General features: G+C 46.4%; 1 protein-coding gene across 4 annotated transcripts in view; it reads right to left on the reverse strand.

Moving 5' to 3' along the window:
- Nucleotides 1–1,068: 1,068 nt before the first annotated feature.
- LOC124131034 (mediator of RNA polymerase II transcription subunit 24-like) overlaps nucleotides 1,069–18,268 on the reverse strand; it is a 31,626-nt gene continuing 14,426 nt past the window's right edge. For 3 of the 4 annotated variants that reach the window (XM_048389999.1, XM_048389998.1, XM_048389996.1), the window contains exons 12-22: nucleotides 14,590–14,710; nucleotides 11,724–11,893; nucleotides 11,011–11,110; nucleotides 9,699–9,868; nucleotides 8,267–8,507; nucleotides 6,452–6,686; nucleotides 4,166–4,218; nucleotides 3,579–3,666; nucleotides 3,306–3,380; nucleotides 2,346–2,491; nucleotides 1,069–1,693 (exon numbers count right to left, since the gene is read on the reverse strand). In XM_048389999.1, coding sequence (XP_048245956.1) covers nucleotides 1,556–1,693; nucleotides 2,346–2,491; nucleotides 3,306–3,380; nucleotides 3,579–3,666; nucleotides 4,166–4,218; nucleotides 6,452–6,686; nucleotides 8,267–8,507; nucleotides 9,699–9,868; nucleotides 11,011–11,110; nucleotides 11,724–11,893; nucleotides 14,590–14,710 — 1,537 coding nt within the window. In that variant the 3' untranslated portion in view covers nucleotides 1,069–1,555. Of the gene's footprint in view, nucleotides 1,694–2,345; nucleotides 2,492–3,305; nucleotides 3,381–3,578; nucleotides 3,667–4,165; nucleotides 4,219–6,451; nucleotides 6,687–8,266; nucleotides 8,508–9,698; nucleotides 9,869–11,010; nucleotides 11,111–11,723; nucleotides 11,894–14,507; nucleotides 14,538–14,589; nucleotides 14,711–18,268 lie in introns of all 4 variants that reach the window. The other variant, XM_048389997.1, reaches the window with a different exon arrangement.

Consider the following 18,268-nt stretch of genomic DNA (forward strand, 5'->3'; position numbering starts at 1 on the left):
CATTACTCCAGAAGCACTATATAATGTCAGATTTGTTGTTTATTATGTCAGTTTAGGTGAAAGTACCAGGTTCAGTAATTCTGTGAGGCTTGTAAATACTGATTAGATATCAGATATTTTAGTTGTATTTATGGGTTATTTGCTCATAAAAGGGTTTCCAATATTCTCTATGTGTTGTGTTTTTATTCATCAATCCGCAAGTGTGGTCGGGCTTCGATCATACCAAAAGACATTGAAAGATGATACTTGTTGCCCTGTCTGGCACTCGGCATTAAGGGGTTAAAACAAGGACTGGTCGGCTCGGAGTGTCTGAGTTGGGTATCCATGTTAAACTGTGGCATGGTATCAATAAGATAGCACCAGACCAGTGCAAGCAGCCATATATAGCAATGTGCGTACAATATTCTTGAACGCGACGTTAAACCCCGTTTCACCTCACCTCACCTAAAGCGCACAATTGATTGACCGCCATTTTGCTTTCTGTGACGATCGATATCAAATTTTTTTATGGTCAATAATTAAGTACAGATGAAAAAAGTATCCAAATAACTATTGCTATCAACGATATTTTAGTATTTGTGATTATATTATCTGTCTTGTTTTTAAATAATCTTTAGTTTAAAAAACAACTTGAGGTCACGTGATAACCAAATATGGGATAATAGTCTCAATCCAAATGTTACAACGCGTACACTTGAGCAGACTCATGAATATAACTCATGAATATTAATTAGACCTAAAATGACATTATTTGTTATTAATTGTCCAGTGAATTAAACAATTTTAAATTGAAACAATTCATAATTCATCATATTATGAATTCGTAACAACTTGTAATGTGTGTGAAAAGTCGTACTAAAATACGCTATTTGAAGGGGGCGTGGCCTAAATGCAAATGTCCGATTGGGATTTTAAATTTTCCGGACCCCTGCCGCACACGTTAGAGATTACCTCAAGCACACACAACAGAGAATCAAATACTTCAACTCTACATGAAACTGTCACTCAAGTTCTGTCATTTGTTTCAAGTGAACACCCTCATGTTTTAAGACATACAACAAAACAGGATTATCAAAACAATTATCTTTATACAGTTAGTTTAAATATTTACACTTAACAAACAAACATTTCCCATGCCACTCTTGTTTTGAGGGGGAACTTCCCTCTCAGAATTGACAGCATAGAAATACAGATCTTTGCCAGGCTTTGCTCCCCCTGGCTTGTGTCTGGAGACTATCTGGGTCCACTTGCACAAAGCGATCTTAGCGCTAAGACTATCGTAAGCCTATGTTAAAGTATGGGAGTTACGATCATCTTAGCGCTAAGATCGCTTTGAGCAAGTGGACCCTGGTCTGCCCACTCATCCCATTCCTTGCATGATCTTAATGCCACTTCGAACGGTATTTCAGTTATATCATGGCATGTCAGCTTAAAATGGAAGGAAAGACACCTATAGGTGCTGACAAACCAAGCATCAGTAATGGGTTGGATGCAACAACAATCATGGCCGAGAGACTGTAGAATGACTTGTGACCTCTGGTTCAGCAATCCCCCTTCACTCCTTGAGGAACCTGGAGTTGTGGCAGACGACCTTGGCAGCGACCTTCCTGCCGGTAGCGGTGGACATGTCACAGATCTGCAGCACCTGGCTGTTGCTGTACACACCGGGGATCGTCTTCGTCATCTGGGGGAGCTGCAGTAGACAAACAACATAATTAGTCTCTAATGAAACAGCTGCATATCCCTTTCCACAATGTGATCGTAGTGCTATATATTGATGTCATGTGTGGGGTTGCCATTTTCATGATGGATAATTCTTTAGATCTGCATCAGAAACAAGCCATAATGTTTTTATATTCCATCTTGATTAAAATTGCTTGCTAACTTCTCTACAATTATTCCAAGAAAAATGGGGGCGCGGGTGGCCCCGTCATATAGGGTGCCCCAATTAGCTCTGCAGAGTTGCATCCCTTGGGCACTCCAAAAACCTATGATCATGCGTCCAAATCCTTGTTCCCCCCAAATACGTTCTAGGTTTGTCAGCACCATGATCATGGGTTTCACTTAAGTGGTAAATGTCTTAGACCTGCATCACTTTGGGCTTTCCTCCCACATCAAGTTGACACTGTAACTGGAATACTGTTCAAAGCAGCTTTAAACCCAACCCGCTCGCTCCCAGCAGATGGCAACTGACATATATTCACACCTTTACTGTTACTCCCAAGACACTCGTCAACAATGTATCAGGTCAACAGTCACCATATACTAGTTCCCTCTCCATGCTGGTTCACTGGAAATAGCTTTAATATTGTTGAAGCAGTGTCAAGCAATATTTACTGGCTCACCATTTTGGGTGGCATGAACTGCAGAGCGGACTGGGAATACTGGGGGCCGCACTTGATGGCCTCCTCGATGAAGGACACGATGAAGCCTGTCCTGGGGGTGAAACTGCCGTCATGGATGATGGCGTTCATCAGCTGGAACAAGTTCACTGAAAAAAGAAACAGCAAATTACAAAAACATTAAACCTTATTTCATATCCTATTCTCTTGTCAACAATAATCATGTGAAGATAATAATGATAATCTGTTTGTTGTTTAATGCCTCACTCAGCGATATGTATTTCAGATAAATGATGGCGGCCTGTAAATAATCAAGCCTGGACCAGACAATCCAGTGATTGATATTGTGAGCAACGATCCACACAATTCGGATACGATGACATGCATCAACCAAGTCAGCAAGCCTGACCACCCGATCCCTATAGTCGCCTCTTATGACAAGCATAGTCGCCTTTTATGGCAAGCATGGGTTGCTGAAGACTTATTCTAACCCAGATCTTCATGGGTTGATAATAATAACAATGTGCATATTTACAATACGCCAAATCCACACCCTCAAGCATGCTCAAAACGCTACATTATTACCCCGGTTAATGGATCAGTGTGTACTCTATTTTCATTATCAGCTTCCTGGGGAGAATACCACCCTGTGAGAGGGCAGAAGGTTAACGCTACCATTTCATCCTAATAGTGACCCATTCACTGCTGAGGCATGTTTCGAACAGTCGCCTGAGGAGACACCAAATGTGCTGCATGCACTTCAGTGTGGGGCAGGACTAATGCCCTCAAAACACTCAGGAGTCAAGCTGCTGAACGTGGTCACCCATCCAACTACTCTCCGCGGCCAACATTGCTTTATTTCACCTGATTTGTGACCTGTGCGCTGTACACAGGACCACATGCCTTCACTACCCTTCATTCTTTTGCTTCATTAACTTAAGTTAATTGCTGTAAAGGATTTACCTAGAGCCTTGTTGAGAGGTTCCTTTGTGTCGAATGTTGGAGAAGCCTCGCCATCTTCCTTCACCGAGATGTCCTCTGTGATACAGAACAAAACATTCAGTTCACAAATGTTGGAAAACACTGACGAGTACATGCTCATAGACTTTATTTACCAACTAAAAGCTTATCTGAAACAAAATGTTAACAATTTTCATTCTTGCCGAGTGACACTTGACATTGCTTGTGACATTTATTCTCAGAGTGTAACGTCAGCTGAGGTTCATGCATATTTACCGAGATTGAATCCTTCAGAGTGTAATGTCAGCTGAGGTTCATGCATCTTTCGAATTTTGGCCGGCCGCACATCAATCTCCTCTAGTTCCTGTAAACAAATAGTTGTACCACTCATCACCTTCACACATTGTACCCATGTGGCAAATGAAACCAAACTGTGCGATCCAACCTAACTGTGCGATTGCTCGTGATCCAATACGTATCATGATACTTGCATGTGCTCTTTTCTGTGGTGCGGATGGTTCTTTTTAATAGACAAAATGTCCAAATACCTGACACACTGATGATTTACAGTTGGCAATGTCGAGTATTAAGGAAGCCATGGATGAAAATATTTACGATATTTTGGCGTGACAGTTATTAAAGCAAACTGTTAAGGTAAAAATTAATTTGTTCACTAGAGTGTGACTGTGATGAATACTCGTATCGAGAAGGAAAAAAATCACGATCTACCGATGCAACACCTTTAGTAGATGACAGGGTCAACAGTGTTGCAGCATGACAAGACCCTCACATTTGAGGGTTTGTACAACAAGCATGAGGGTACCTATTCTGTGAATCACTCAAAACAGCTAATCAAACCATACCTCCATTTCCACTTCTTTCCTTGATCGCTTTCTTCCTCGTCGTACAAAGGGCTCTGTAAAATAGAGGGTTTATCAGCTCTGGAGTGATTATTTCAATATAGTCTATAGACCATGTGTACATACACATCACTAAGTGAGGGGGAACCAGAGGAGTAGTCTCCACACCTTGCCCCTCCCCCCCCCCCCCTCCCCCATGTGGGAAGTTTAACCCTACACATCCCTATGTTTTGTTTGTTTGTTTGTTTTCCGCCTCGTATGGCATGCATGGGTTGCTGAAGACCTATTCTGCAACCAGATCTTCACGGGTCATAAACCTATGTACCTTGTATGCCATTCCTGGCCATCCACACTGCAGTCATACAGAGTCTCTAGAATGAGACTGGAATCAGCAACCCAGTAGGCTAGATTGGGCTATACCTCTCCTGGCCTCCAGTGATAGTCACAAGGACAAGACTAGAGTCAATCGGGCTATACCTCCACCTCTACATGAACCCACGTACCTTCAGGGCCACTCCTGGCCTCCAGTGATACAGTCACAAGGACAAGACTAGAGTCAATCGGGCTATACCTCCACCTCTACATGAACCCACGTACCTTCAGGGCCACTCCTGGCCTCCAGTGATACAGTCACAAGGACAAGACTAGAGTCAATCGGGCTATACCTCCACCTCTACATGAACCCACGTACCTTCAGGGCCACTCCTGGCCTCCAGTGATACAGTCACAAGGACAAGACTAGAGTCAATCGGGCTATACCTCCACCTATACATGAACCCACGTACCTTCAGGGCCACTCCTGGCCTCCAGTGATACAGTCACAACGACGAGTCTAGAGTCAATCGGGCTATACCTCCACCTCTACATGAACCCTCGTACCTTCAGGGCCACTCCTGGCCTCCAGTGATACAGTCACAAGGACAAGACTAGAGTCAATCGGGCTATACCTCCACCTCTACATGAACCCACGTACCTTCAGGGCCACTCCTGGCCTCCAGTGATACAGTCACAAGGACAAGACTAGAGTCAATCGGGCTATACCTCCACCTCTACATGAACCCACGTACCTTCAGGGCCACTCCTGGCCTCCAGTGATACAGTCACAAGGACAAGACTAGAGTCAATCGGGCTATACCTCCACCTCTACATGAACCCACGTACCTTCAGGGCCACTCCTGGCCTCCAGTGATACAGTCACAAGGACAAGACTAGAGTCAATCGGGCTATACCTCCACCTCTACATGAACCCACGTACCTTCAGGGCCACTCCTGGCCTCCAGTGATACAGTCACAAGGACAAGACTAGAGTCAATCGGGCTATACCTCCACCTCTACATGAACCCACGTACCTTCAGGGCCACTCCTGGCCTCCAGTGATACAGTCACAAGGACAAGACTAGAGTCAATCGGGCTATACCTCCACCTCTACATGAACCCACGTACCTTCAGGGCCACTCCTGGCCTCCAGTGATACAGTCACAAGGACAAGACTAGAGTCAATCGGGCTATACCTCCACCTCTACATGAACCCACGTACCTTCAGGGCCACTCCTGGCCTCCAGTGATACAGTCACAAGGACAAGACTAGAGTCAATCGGGCTATACCTCCACCTCTACATGAACCCACGTACCTTCAGGGCCACTCCTGGCCTCCAGTGATACAGTCACAAGGACAAGACTAGAGTCAATCGGGCTATACCTCCACCTATACATGAACCCACGTAACTTCAGGGCCACTCCTGGCCTCCAGTGATACAGTCACAAGGACAAGACTAGAGTCAATCGGGCTATACCTCCACCTCTACATGAACCCATGTACCTTCAGGGCCACTCCTGGCCTCCAGTGATACAGTCACAAGGACAAGACTAGAGTCAATCGGGCTATACCTCCACCTATACATGGACCCATGTACCTTCAGGGCCACTCCTGGCCTCCAGTGATACAGTCACAAGAACGAGACTAGAGTCAATCGGGCTATACCTCCACCTCTACATGAACCCACGTACCTTCAGGGCCACTCCTGGCCTCCAGTGATACAGTCACAAGGACAAGACTAGAGTCAGTCCGGCTATACCTCCACCTCTACATGAACCCACGTACCTTCAGGGCCACTCCTGGCCTCCAGTGATACAGTCACAAGGACAAGACTAGAGTCAATCGGGCTATACCTCCACCTCTACATGAACCCACGTACCTTCAGGGCCACTCCTGGCCTCCAGTGATACAGTCACAAGGACAAGACTAGAGTCAATCGGGCTATACCTCCACCTCTACATGAACCCACGTACCTTCAGGGCCACTCCTGGCCTCCTGGGCTGCAGTGATACAAAGGACGCAGAGCTTGGCGAGCGTGTATCCGCGGGGATCAATCATGAGGTGGAGGCGTGTCTTGGTGTGGAGGATGCGGGGGAGTGTGTGCAGCAGCAGGCTGAGAGTCATGTGTTCCAGGTCCATGTGGAAGATGGAGAACACCAGACTCAGGGACTGGCACAGGTCTTCCGACTTGTTGTTCTCCAGCATTTGCTGCAACACAAGTTGAGGGGATCAATGTAGAGCTAATTTACCTGTACATCAGATGGCGCTGAATTGTATTTCTCTGACTATAGTTTGCCAGCATTTGCCCTAACACGAGTGAGGCCTTTTCAAGACTGTGAACACCACCATATTATACATCCTATTCAAGGCACATGGACCTCAAAATTTAGGACAATTCTTTCACACAGCCAGTCAGCCCCTAACAACTCACTAGGACCATCCTCTCACACCCAGTCAGCCCCTAACAACTCACCAGGACCATCCTCTCACAGCCAGTCAGCCCCTAACAACTCACCAGGACCATCCTCTCACAGCCAGTCAGCCCCTAACAACTCACCAGGACCATCCTCTCACAGCCAGTCAGCCCCTAACAACTCACCAGGACCATCCTCCCACACAGCCAGTCAGCCCCTAACAACTCACCAGGACCATCCTCCCACACAGCCAGTCAGCCCCTAACAACTCACCAGGACCATCCTCTCACAGCCAGTCAGCCCCCAACAACCCACCAGGACCATCCTTTCACAGCCAGTCTGCCCCTAACAACTCACCAGGACCATCCTCCCACACAGCCAGTCAGCCCCTAACAACTCACCAGGACCATCCTCTCACAGCCAGTCAGCCCCCAACAACCCACCAGGACCATCTTCTCACAGTCAGTCAAGCCCCTAACAACTCACCAGGACCATCCTTTCACAGCCAGTCAGCCCCTAACAACTCACCAGGACCATCCTCTCACACAGCCAGTCAGCCCCTAACAACTCACCAGGACCATCCTCTCACAGCCAGTCAGCCCTAACAACTCACCAGGACCATCCTCTCACAGCCAGTCAGCCCCTAACAACTCACCAGGACCATCCTCTCACAGCCAGTCAGCCCTAACAACTCACCAGGACCATCCTCTCACAGCCAGTCAGCCCCTAACAACTCACCAGGACCATCCTCTCACAGCCAGTCAGCCCCTAACAACTCACCAGGACCATCCTCTCACAGCCAGTCAGCCCCTAACAACTCACCAGGACCATCCTCCCACACAGCCAGTCAGCCCCTAACAACTCACCAGGACCATCCTCTCACAGCCAGTCAGCCCCTAACAACTCACCAGGACCATCCTCTCACAGCCAGTCAGCCCTAACAACTCACCAGGACCATCCTTTCACAGCCAGTCAGCCCCTAACAACTCACCAGGACCATCCTCTCACACAGCCAGTCAGCCCCTAACAACTCACCAGGACCATCCTCTCACACAGCCAGTCAGCCCCTAACAACTCACCAGGACCATCCTTTCACAGCCAGTCAGCCCCTAACAACTCACCAGGACCATCCTCTCACAGCCAGTCAGCCCTAACAACTCACCAGGACCATCCTCTCACAGCCAGTCAGCCACTAACAACTCACCAGGACCATCCTCTCACAGCCAGTCAGCCCTAACAACTCACCAGGACCATCCTCTCACAGCCAGTCAGCCCTAACAACGCACCAGGACCATCCTCTCACACAGCCAGTCAGCCCCTAACAACTCACCAGGACCATCCTCTCACACAGCCAGTCAGCCCCTAACAACTCACCAGGACCATCCTCTCACATAGCCAGTCGGAGCCGCACAGGTTGAGTAGCTGCTCGAGGGTGTGCAGACACTTGAGGTCGATCCATCCCTTGGTGAAGATCTGAGTGAGAGTCTGCTGCAGCACATCGCTAGGCAGGGCCTTCGGGGGAATGTGGATGTGGGCCGTCTGACGCTGGGGGTGGTTGGTCGGCAGGATGTCATTGACGATCTTCTCCATCACGATCGACATCAGGTGGTTTCGACTGAAGGGAGGGAATTAAAGCAGGATGACTGAGTGAGTGAGTGAACGCCACAGTCAACAACATTCGAGCTGTAAACACTGGAGTCTGATTCAAAGTTACTGAAAGCACGGACAACAATACATTTGGTCATAATGACGAAGTCACAATGATTCCGATCTCACTAAATTCAGAGTGAGAGAGTATGGTTTTACTAAATTCAGAGTGAGTGAGTATGGTTTTACGCCGCTCTAAGCAATGTTCCAGCAATATAACAGCTGGGGACACCGGAACGCATTGTACCCATGTCGGGAATCGAACCCGGGTCTTCGGCGTGACGAGTGAATGCTTTAACCACTAGGCTACCCAACCACCCTCACTAAATTCAGAATATGACCTCTATGGCGGTGTCCTCAGCTCTTCACACTGTGAGGTATCGTATCAGAGTAAAAGATCTTATCTTCATGAAATTGCAACAATCACGAATTCCGACATATCACTTTTTCATCAACATTCAGTCAATCCCATAATGAAATGTCTTAACACTGAGAGGTATGAGTTGAAATGGGGTTTAACCTCGCGTCCAAGATTATTGCACTTATATAGCAACGTGCATGCACGTGTGTGTGTGTGTGTGTGTGTGTGTGGCTGCCGATTTATAGTGCTACCTCACTGAGATACCATGCCGCAGTTTAACATGAATACCCCACTCAGACACAGTATACTGACTCCGAGCCGACCAGTCCTTGTTTTAGCCCCTTAATGCCGAGCGCCAGACAGGGTAACAACAAGTACCATCTTTTAATGTCTTTTGTTATGACCCGGCCGGGGATCGAACCCCGGACCTTCCACTCTCCGGGCGGACGCTCTACCACTAGACCACGGAGGCGGTCTTAACACCGAGAGACTTTCGTGGATACCAGTAGTTCATGGGGTCATTGAGGAATTACTCCAGGATTTGTATAGGGTTTCAAATTAGGGAAAACATCATTTGTTTAAAAGTGACATTAAAAGGTATTTTACATTGGGTTTTTTTTAACACTGAATTCATTGCAATAACGTAAAACTAAGTATTGAAGCATCTTCCTCATCATTGGTCCTTTGTCAGGGAAATACAAAACACATCTAGAAATCCATAACATTACTTATAACTATAATTTTATTAATTCAGATTTGGGAAGTTGAACTAACATTTGCTGCAGACTCTTGTCGTACCTTTCATTGGATGCTGCTGCCTCTCCCTTGATGGGTTTAGTGAGATGCTCCAGCATCAGTAACGGCTTCTCCCGCGCCTCCTCGCCAACGGTGTTCATGTAACTGCACAGCCACACACACGCCACCACCGGCAGACAGCACATGCGGCTCTTCACGTTGTCCAGGATCACCTGCACACCATCCATACATTTCACTTCATCTCCAAGTTTTAAGCCAATCTCATTAAAATCAGATCTTAAAATAGTTCTCGCTACCGCTAAACAAATATCTGAAGACATCCCATTAGGGGTCACGTCAGAACGACCTTTCATCCGACCAATCAGTGCGTCGCTTACCAGATTATGAAAGTGACAGTCGGAATGTGATTTCTAATCATGCTATCTCGAAAACTTTAACATGGGGTATTCCGAACGATAGTTACGGGTTTAAGGACTGAATCCTTACAATCTAGGCCATCTATTAGTCATTCCAGAATATTTTTTTGTTCAGGTTTCAAATTTATAATCGAGAATTTGTCAAAATATGCTTCGAAGCGTAGTCGCCAATTTGAAATTTGTGCCGTAAAGCAGGAAAAAGCTGCCTTCTGATGGGTCATTCCATTGGTCGGTCAAAGTTTGTGCAAGGTCGGTCTGACGTGACCCATAATGGGATGTCCTCAGATCTTTGTTTAGCGGTAGCGAGAACTAAGATCTGATTTTAATGAGATTGAGTTTTAAGCTAAAACATTCACCATTTGCATAAGAAATCCACTGGTATTTCCTCTTTGCCTTGTTAGCCCCCATAGTGGCTGAGTGAGTTGGCTTAATGCTGCTTTGAACAGTAGTTCAGTTATACCACGGCGTGTCGGCTTGATATGGGAGGAAAGTGATGTCTCAGATGTTTAACACTTAAGCAAAACTCACAAGCATGGGTATGGTGCCAACAAACCAAGAATCATAATCAGTGTGAATCTGGGATTTGAACCCATGATCATGAGATTCTGGCATGACTAAGAACACGACACTGCACAGCAATTTTCAGAGCCTTAGACAACTGGGCCCCCAGTGCCCCCAGTGCCCCCAGTGCCCCCTGTGAGCACCTGGAATCCCCACGGACAGGAACTAGAACTGACCCTGACAGTGAGTGAGTGAGTGAGTATGGTTTTACGCCACTTTTAGCAATATTCCAGCAACATCATGGCAGGGGACACCAGAAATGGGCTTCACACATTGTACCCATGTCAGGAATCGAACACGGGTCTTCGGCATGACGAGCGAACGCTTTAACCACTAGGCTACCCGACCGCCGCGCTGACCCTGACAGTGAGACTGACCTTGACATTCTCCGCACTGAGTGCCCCATGCTCCCAGGCAAACAGCACTTCCTGTATGGCGAAGGGGGTGTTGTTACATACTTCATGCCATCGAGTTAGGCTGAAACAAACCAAGGTGAAGAGAGTAAGGGGGATGTCATTTATGTCATTTAATCACATCTACTTCATTTGTCAGTCATTACTGTTTTGGATACTGTCCCCCATTGTGGTCAAAAGGGACACACATCTCCATGATAACACAAATCATCATGACAATCAGATCTCCATGACAATAAGGTGAGGTGAGGTGAAATGGGGTTTAACGTCGAGTCCAAGATTATTGCACTTATATAGAGACGTGCATGCACGTGTATGTGTGGCTGCTTGTACTAGTCTGGACTGATGCCGATTTATAGTGCTAGCCCACTGAGATACCATGCCGCAGTTTAACATGAATACCCCACTCAGACACAGTATACTGATTCCGAGATGACCAGTCCTTGTTTTAGCCCCTTAATGCCGAGCGCCAGACAGGGTAACAACAAGTACTATCTTTTAACGTCTTTTGGTATGACGCGGTCGGGGATCAAACCCTGGACCTTCCGACCTCCGGGCGGACGCTCTACCACTAGACCATGGAGGCGGTCCCATGACAATAAGATCTCCATGACAATAAGATATTCATGGCAATAAGACCTCCATGACAATAAATCTCCATGACAACAGAGATTCACCTTGTTCTGAGTTCGCCGCCGGTGGTGAACTGCTGCAGGAGGTTATCGACCTTGTTGGGGTCGTTGGGGACACAGATCTCCACGTTCTTGTACTTCCCATCTTCAGGCAGCCATCGCTGTGCCCACTGAATGATGAACGATTCAGAGGGATCTTTCAGATTTGTGACAATCTGTAAATGTAGAAGAAATATAACTCTGTCAAGCCGTTTCAAATTCACAGAACATTATCAGTAATGAATTTGCAAGTACTTCCAAAAACAGAAGCAGCCTGTCAATTCCATTCCCAGAAGGTCCCAGAAACAATACCCTACCTCCATGTGTATCCAGTGTGATACCTTTATCGAGACCTAAGTACCTTGGATTTAAAAGGAAGCACACCAAGGAGACCAGTGAGACCACCTAGTCTGTTTCATATTCAGATGTGAGGAGAGGTGACATTGGGTTTAACGTCGCGTCCAAGAATATTGCACTTATATAGCGACGTGCATGCACGTGTGTATTGCTGCTTGTACTAGTCGGAACTGATGCTGATTTATAGTACTATCTCACTGAGATACCATGCCGCAGTTTAACATGAATACCCCACTCAGATACAGTATACTGACTCCGAGACGACCAGTCCTTGTTTTAGCCCCTTAATGCCCAGCGCCAGAGAGGGTAACAACAAGTACCATCTTTTAACGTCTTTTGGTATGACGCACCGGGGATCAAACCCTGGTCCTTCCGTTCTCCGGGTGGACGGTCTACCACTAGACCACAGAGGTGGTCATATTTAGACCTATGCATAAAGATTTAGACAGTCTGATGCATCAGGCTACCAAAATGATAACGTTTCCCTTGTGTGTGAAACACATGTCGAATGAACATGACACTAAACCAGAAAGTTCCATGCCTCCAGCTACCATAAGAGTAAAGTCATATGCACTTCTGCTTTAATGACCTTCACCTCGAGCCAATGACAACCAATCATATGCTTGACAATTTCTAGTAGGAACATGGGTGCTAACTCTTATGAGCATGTCGTGCAACCACAGAGGGTTCAGTTCACAAAGAAGCAGAAGTACCTTATGAATGATAATTCCTGTGACCTTGCCCTTATCTGAAGGTCACTCAATGTGCTACATTAAGGATATATGTGCTGCAGTCAATCAGACTACAGTACTGGTAAACACTTCTTGAGTTATCATGAACGTAATACATTTTTGAGTGTACATGACCTTGAGAGTTGTACTGACCTTTAACATGAGTTTAAGGAACATTACAAAGGCCTACAGAATATAAGGGGAGGTGAAATGGAGTTTAATGGAGTTTCAAGATTATTGCACTTATATAGTGACATGCTTGTACATGTGTGTGGCTGCTTGTACTAGCCCCGGACTAATGTTGGTTTTATATCTCACTGAGATACCATGCCGCAGTTTAACATGAATACCCCACTCAGACACAGTATACTGACTCCGAGCCGACCAGTCCTTGTTTTACCCCTTACTTTCCACTCTCCGGGCAAACACTTACCACTAGGCCACGGAGGCGGTCCTACAGCATATAAACTAAAAATGATGTCCTGACTAGGAGTTCAAATTAACAACTACAACATAGATGTGCTACTCACTGAAAGTAGGTAACAGTGGCCTACAACTGAAGTCAAAAGATTGCCATCACTTGTCACACTAAGTCTTCAAATCCTGTAACCACTACATGTACAAAAACATATCTACAGCAAACACATTTTACATGACCTTCACTGTTGACACTACTGGTAAATGTCTTACAAACATTCCCCAGGGCTACAAAGGAGGTATACTGTGGAGACTAAGTACTGCATGGTTTAACAACATCAGACAAACCCACCAAGCATTCCAACACATGGGTCTGTTAAAAGAACATACTGTAGATTCTGTGGAGCCGACACTGCTCAGGACCAGGGGAAAATGGTGGAAAGACTGATGTCGGCTCAGACAGAGATTCATGGCTGAATGCATCCTCTATTATGAAGTCTAGTAGTCCTACAGATTAATTTTGTTCTGCTTTCAGTTTTGAAGTTCCGCATACCATTCCCAATTTTCGTAGGTTTTAATTTTGGTAGGAAACAAGATGGCAGCCTCCACAACATTCTGTTACCATGTGCTCTGGACAATAAATCTCTTAAACCTTGAACATACGCTTCTTTTCACCCTCAATCATTCACTCAGTCAGTGATCCAGCCCATCAATTAAGGAAACAATTAAGGATTATCCCCATGTTGCAACAAGCGTGAATAGTTAATTGGTTCATTGTAGAATAATCCTTCTTAAGCGTTAATTAAGTGATTATTGAAGGTTGTATACTAAAAACCTGTTCTAATCTTCAAGTAAACCTCATCGCTTAAGAAAACAAGATCAATACGACCACAATTATGTGTTTATTGAAGATACTTCTTGTGGTGATGTCAGATTACCTCGAGTGGATTTCCTCATTGGACAGCAAAACTGTGGGAATTCTGAATGCACAGATGTCGGGAGTTTTTTATATAATAATACTGGAGACTGTAAAACCATAAATGTTTGTTGGAACAGACAGATGTCGGATTACACGGTGTATACTGTACACTGAAGCCTTGAAATGTGTCGAGATGACTCACCTCTGTGCCGTACAGCTGTATAATGTGGCAACAAGACTCACCTCTGTGCCGTACAGCTGTATGATATGGCAACAAGACTCACCTCTGTGCCGTACAGCTGTATAATGTGGCAACAAGACTCACCTCTGTGCCGTACAGCTGTATAATGTGGCAACAAGACTCACCTCTGTGCCATACAGCTGTATAATGTGGCAACAAGACTCACCTCTGTACCGTACAGCTGTATAATGTGGCAACAAGACTCACCTCTGTGCCGTACAGCTGTATGATATGGCACAACATCAGGAAGGTGATGTCAAACAACTGGGCCCGCGTTTGGGCAGCTTTGCCACCATCACCCATGGCTTGACGTGCAAATTCATTGATTCTGAAACAGATCATACACCATCCTAAATATAAACATGATGAAGGCAAAAAACACAAAGATGTGGTCCAAACTACCCTCATAAACCTATCACCATATCATCCCATATTGCATAAGGTTCCTGACAACCACGGGTTAACACATGAAATCTGAAACTTTTTGTACTATATATTATAAGACCACAACATTTTAATAACCTTTTGATTAGAATCACAATCAATCACATCAATCTTTTCACTCAAATGTAAAATTGATAAAGTAGTTATTTTTCTCTGAAACAGCTAGTCTGTATATCAGAATTATGACTGAATGTCGTCTTTTGTTTTTCACACCCTTCATCATTTCATTTAAGAAATAAACGACTCGTGGTCCTTGTGTATCGTACAAAAAATACTTCAGGGAGAATAAAGGGGCGTATAATCCAATCTTGGGGCTTGTCGAACAAGTCCATTATATGAACAGGTGGGTTAAGTTTGGTATTTCCGGCATATTATCAAAATCCTCACGGCGATCATCTATACCTTTTTTCCTAATACGGATCGTTCTATCTCTCCCACTTTTAGATGAGATCATTTGGCCTCAGTGTTTATCTGCGTACCCCAGCTACATCTATGGGTAACAACTCACAAGAAACGTCCCCCTAAACAATAACATCGTCCACCATATGACATCATCAAGTTGCAAGCTCATATTCAATTCTCCAGAATGTTTTTTCGGGAAATAAACCTTGCTCCATTTTTCACTGCTTTTTGCAATTTATCTCATACCCATCTTATATATGAAAATAACACACTGGTGACACCTCAGGCATGCCTTTAATGTGACTTCGGCTCTTCAGATCCAACATAGGTCACTGGATTGTCTGGTTCAGACTCAATCATTCACAGCCTGACCACCCGATCTATTAAGTCCCCTCTTACAACCAAGTCACTGAGCCTGACCACCCGATCTATTAAGTCGCCTCTTACAACCAAGTCACCAAGCCTGACCACCCGATCCCTTAAGTCCCCTCTCACAACCAAGTCACCAGGCCTGACCACCCGATCCCTTAAGTCCCCTCTTACAACCAAGTCATCGAGCCTGACCACCCGATCCCTTAAGTCCCCTCTTACAACCAAGTCACCGAGCCTGACCACCCGATCCCTTAAGTCCCCTCTTACAACCAAGTCACCGAGCCTGACCACCCAATCCCTTAAGTCCCCTCTCACAACCAAGTCACCAGGCCTGACCACCCGATCCCTTAAGTCCCCTCTTACAACCAAGTCACCAGGCCTGACCACCCGATCTATTAAGTCGCCTCTTACAACCAAGTCACCAAGCCTGACCACCCGATCCCTTAAGTCCCCTCTCACAACCAAGTCACCAGGCCTGACCACCCGATCCCTTAAGTCCCCTCTTACAACCAAGTCATCGAGCCTGACCACCCGATCCCTTAAGTCCCCTCTTACAACCAAGTCACCGAGCCTGACCACCCGATCCCTTAAGTCCCCTCTTACAACCAAGTCACCGAGCCTGACCACCCAATCCCTTAAGTCCCCTCTCACAACCAAGTCACCAGGCCTGACCACCCGATCCCTTAAGTCCCCTCTTACAACCAAGTCACCAGGCCTGACCACCCAATCTATTAAGTCCCCTCTTACAACCAAGTCACCGAGCCTGACCACCCGATCTATTAAGTCCCCTCTTACAACCAAGTCACCGAGCCTGACCACCCGATTATTAAGTCCCCTCTTACAACCAAGTCACCGAGCCTGAACACCCGATCCCTTAAGTCCCCTCTTACAACGAAGTCACCGAGCCTGACCACCCGATCCCTTAAGTCCCCTCTTACAACCAAGTCACCGAGCCTGACCACCCAATCCCTTAAGTCCCCTCTTACAACCAAGTACCCGAGCCTGACCACCCGATCTATTAAGTCCCCTCTTACAACCAAGTCACCAGGCCTGACCACCCAATCCCTTAAGTCCCCTCTTATAAACAAGTAACCGAGCCTGACCACCCGATCCATTAAGTCCCCTCTTACAACCAAGTAACCGAGCCTGACCACCTGATCCCGTATGTCCCCTCCTACAACCAAGTAACCGATCCATTAAGTCCCCTCTTACAACCAAGTCACCGAGCCTGAACACCAGATTATTAAGTCCCCTCTTACAACCAAGTCACCGAGCCTGACCACCCGATTATTAAGTCCCCTCTTACAACCAAGTCACCGAGCCTGAACACCCGATTATTAAGTCCCCTCTTACAACCAAGTCACCGAGCCTGAACACCCGATTATCAAGTCCCCTCTTACAACCAAGTCACCGAGCCTGAACACCCGATTATTAAGTCCCCTCTTACAACCAAGTCACCGAGCCTGAACACCGGATTATTAAGTCCCCTCTTACAACCAAGTCACCAAGCCTGAACACCAGGTTATTAAGTCCCCTCTTACAACCAAGTCACCGAGCCTGACCACCCAATCCCTTAAGTCCCCTCTTACAACCAAGTCACCGAGCCTGAACACCCGATTATTAAGTCCCCTTTTACAACCAAGTCACCGAGCCTGAACACCCGATTATTAAGTCCCCTCTTACAACCAAGTCACCGAGCCTGAACACCCGATTATTAAGTCCCCTCTTACAACCAAGTCACCGAGCCTGACCACCCGATTATTAAGTCCCCTCTTACAACCAAGTCACCAAGCCTGACCACCCGATCCCTTAAGTCCCCTCTTACAACCAAGTCACCGAGCCTGACCACCCGATTATTAAGTCCCCTCTTACAACCAAGTCACCAAGCCTGACCACCCAATCCCTTAAGTCCCCTCTTACAACCAAGTCACCGAGCCTGAACACCCGATTATTAAGTCCCCTCTTACAACCAAGTCACCGAGCCTGAACACCCAATCCCTTAAGTCCCCTCTTACAACCAAGTCACCGAGCCTGACCACCCAATCCCTTAAGTCCCCTCTTACAACCAAGTCACCGAGCCTGAACACCCGATTATTAAGTCCCCTCTTACAACCAAGTCACCGAGCCTGACCACCCAATCCCTTAAGTCCCCTCTTACAACCAAGTCACCGAGCCTGAACACCCGATTATTAAGTCCCCTCTTACAACCAAGTCACCGAGCCTGACCACCCAATCCCTTAAGTCCCCTCTTACAACCAAGTCACCGAGCCTGAACACCCGATTATTAAGTCCCCTCTTACAACCAAGTCACCGAGCCTGACCACCCAATCCCTTAAGTCCCCTCTTACAACCAAGTCACCGAGCCTGACCACCCAATCCCTTAAGTCCCCTCTTACAACCAAGTCACCGAGCCTGACCACCCAATCCCTTAAGTCCCCTCTTACAACCAAGTCACCGAGCCTGAACACCCGATTATTAAGTCCCCTCTTACAACCAAGTCACCGAGCCTGACCACCCGATTAATAAGTCCCTTCTGAAACAGATGACTAACACACCACAGATAAGAGCACATACAAGTATCGGATCGGATTGGGTCATGAGCAAGGTATCATGATACGTATAGGATCGCACAGTTGGTGTATCGTCCCAGCCCTAATATTGACACCAT

Source organism: Haliotis rufescens, unplaced genomic scaffold, assembly GCF_023055435.1.
Source record: "Haliotis rufescens isolate VD_foot unplaced genomic scaffold, xgHalRufe1.0.p SCAF_10, whole genome shotgun sequence".
Classification (NCBI taxonomy): Eukaryota; Metazoa; Mollusca; class Gastropoda; order Lepetellida; family Haliotidae; genus Haliotis; species Haliotis rufescens.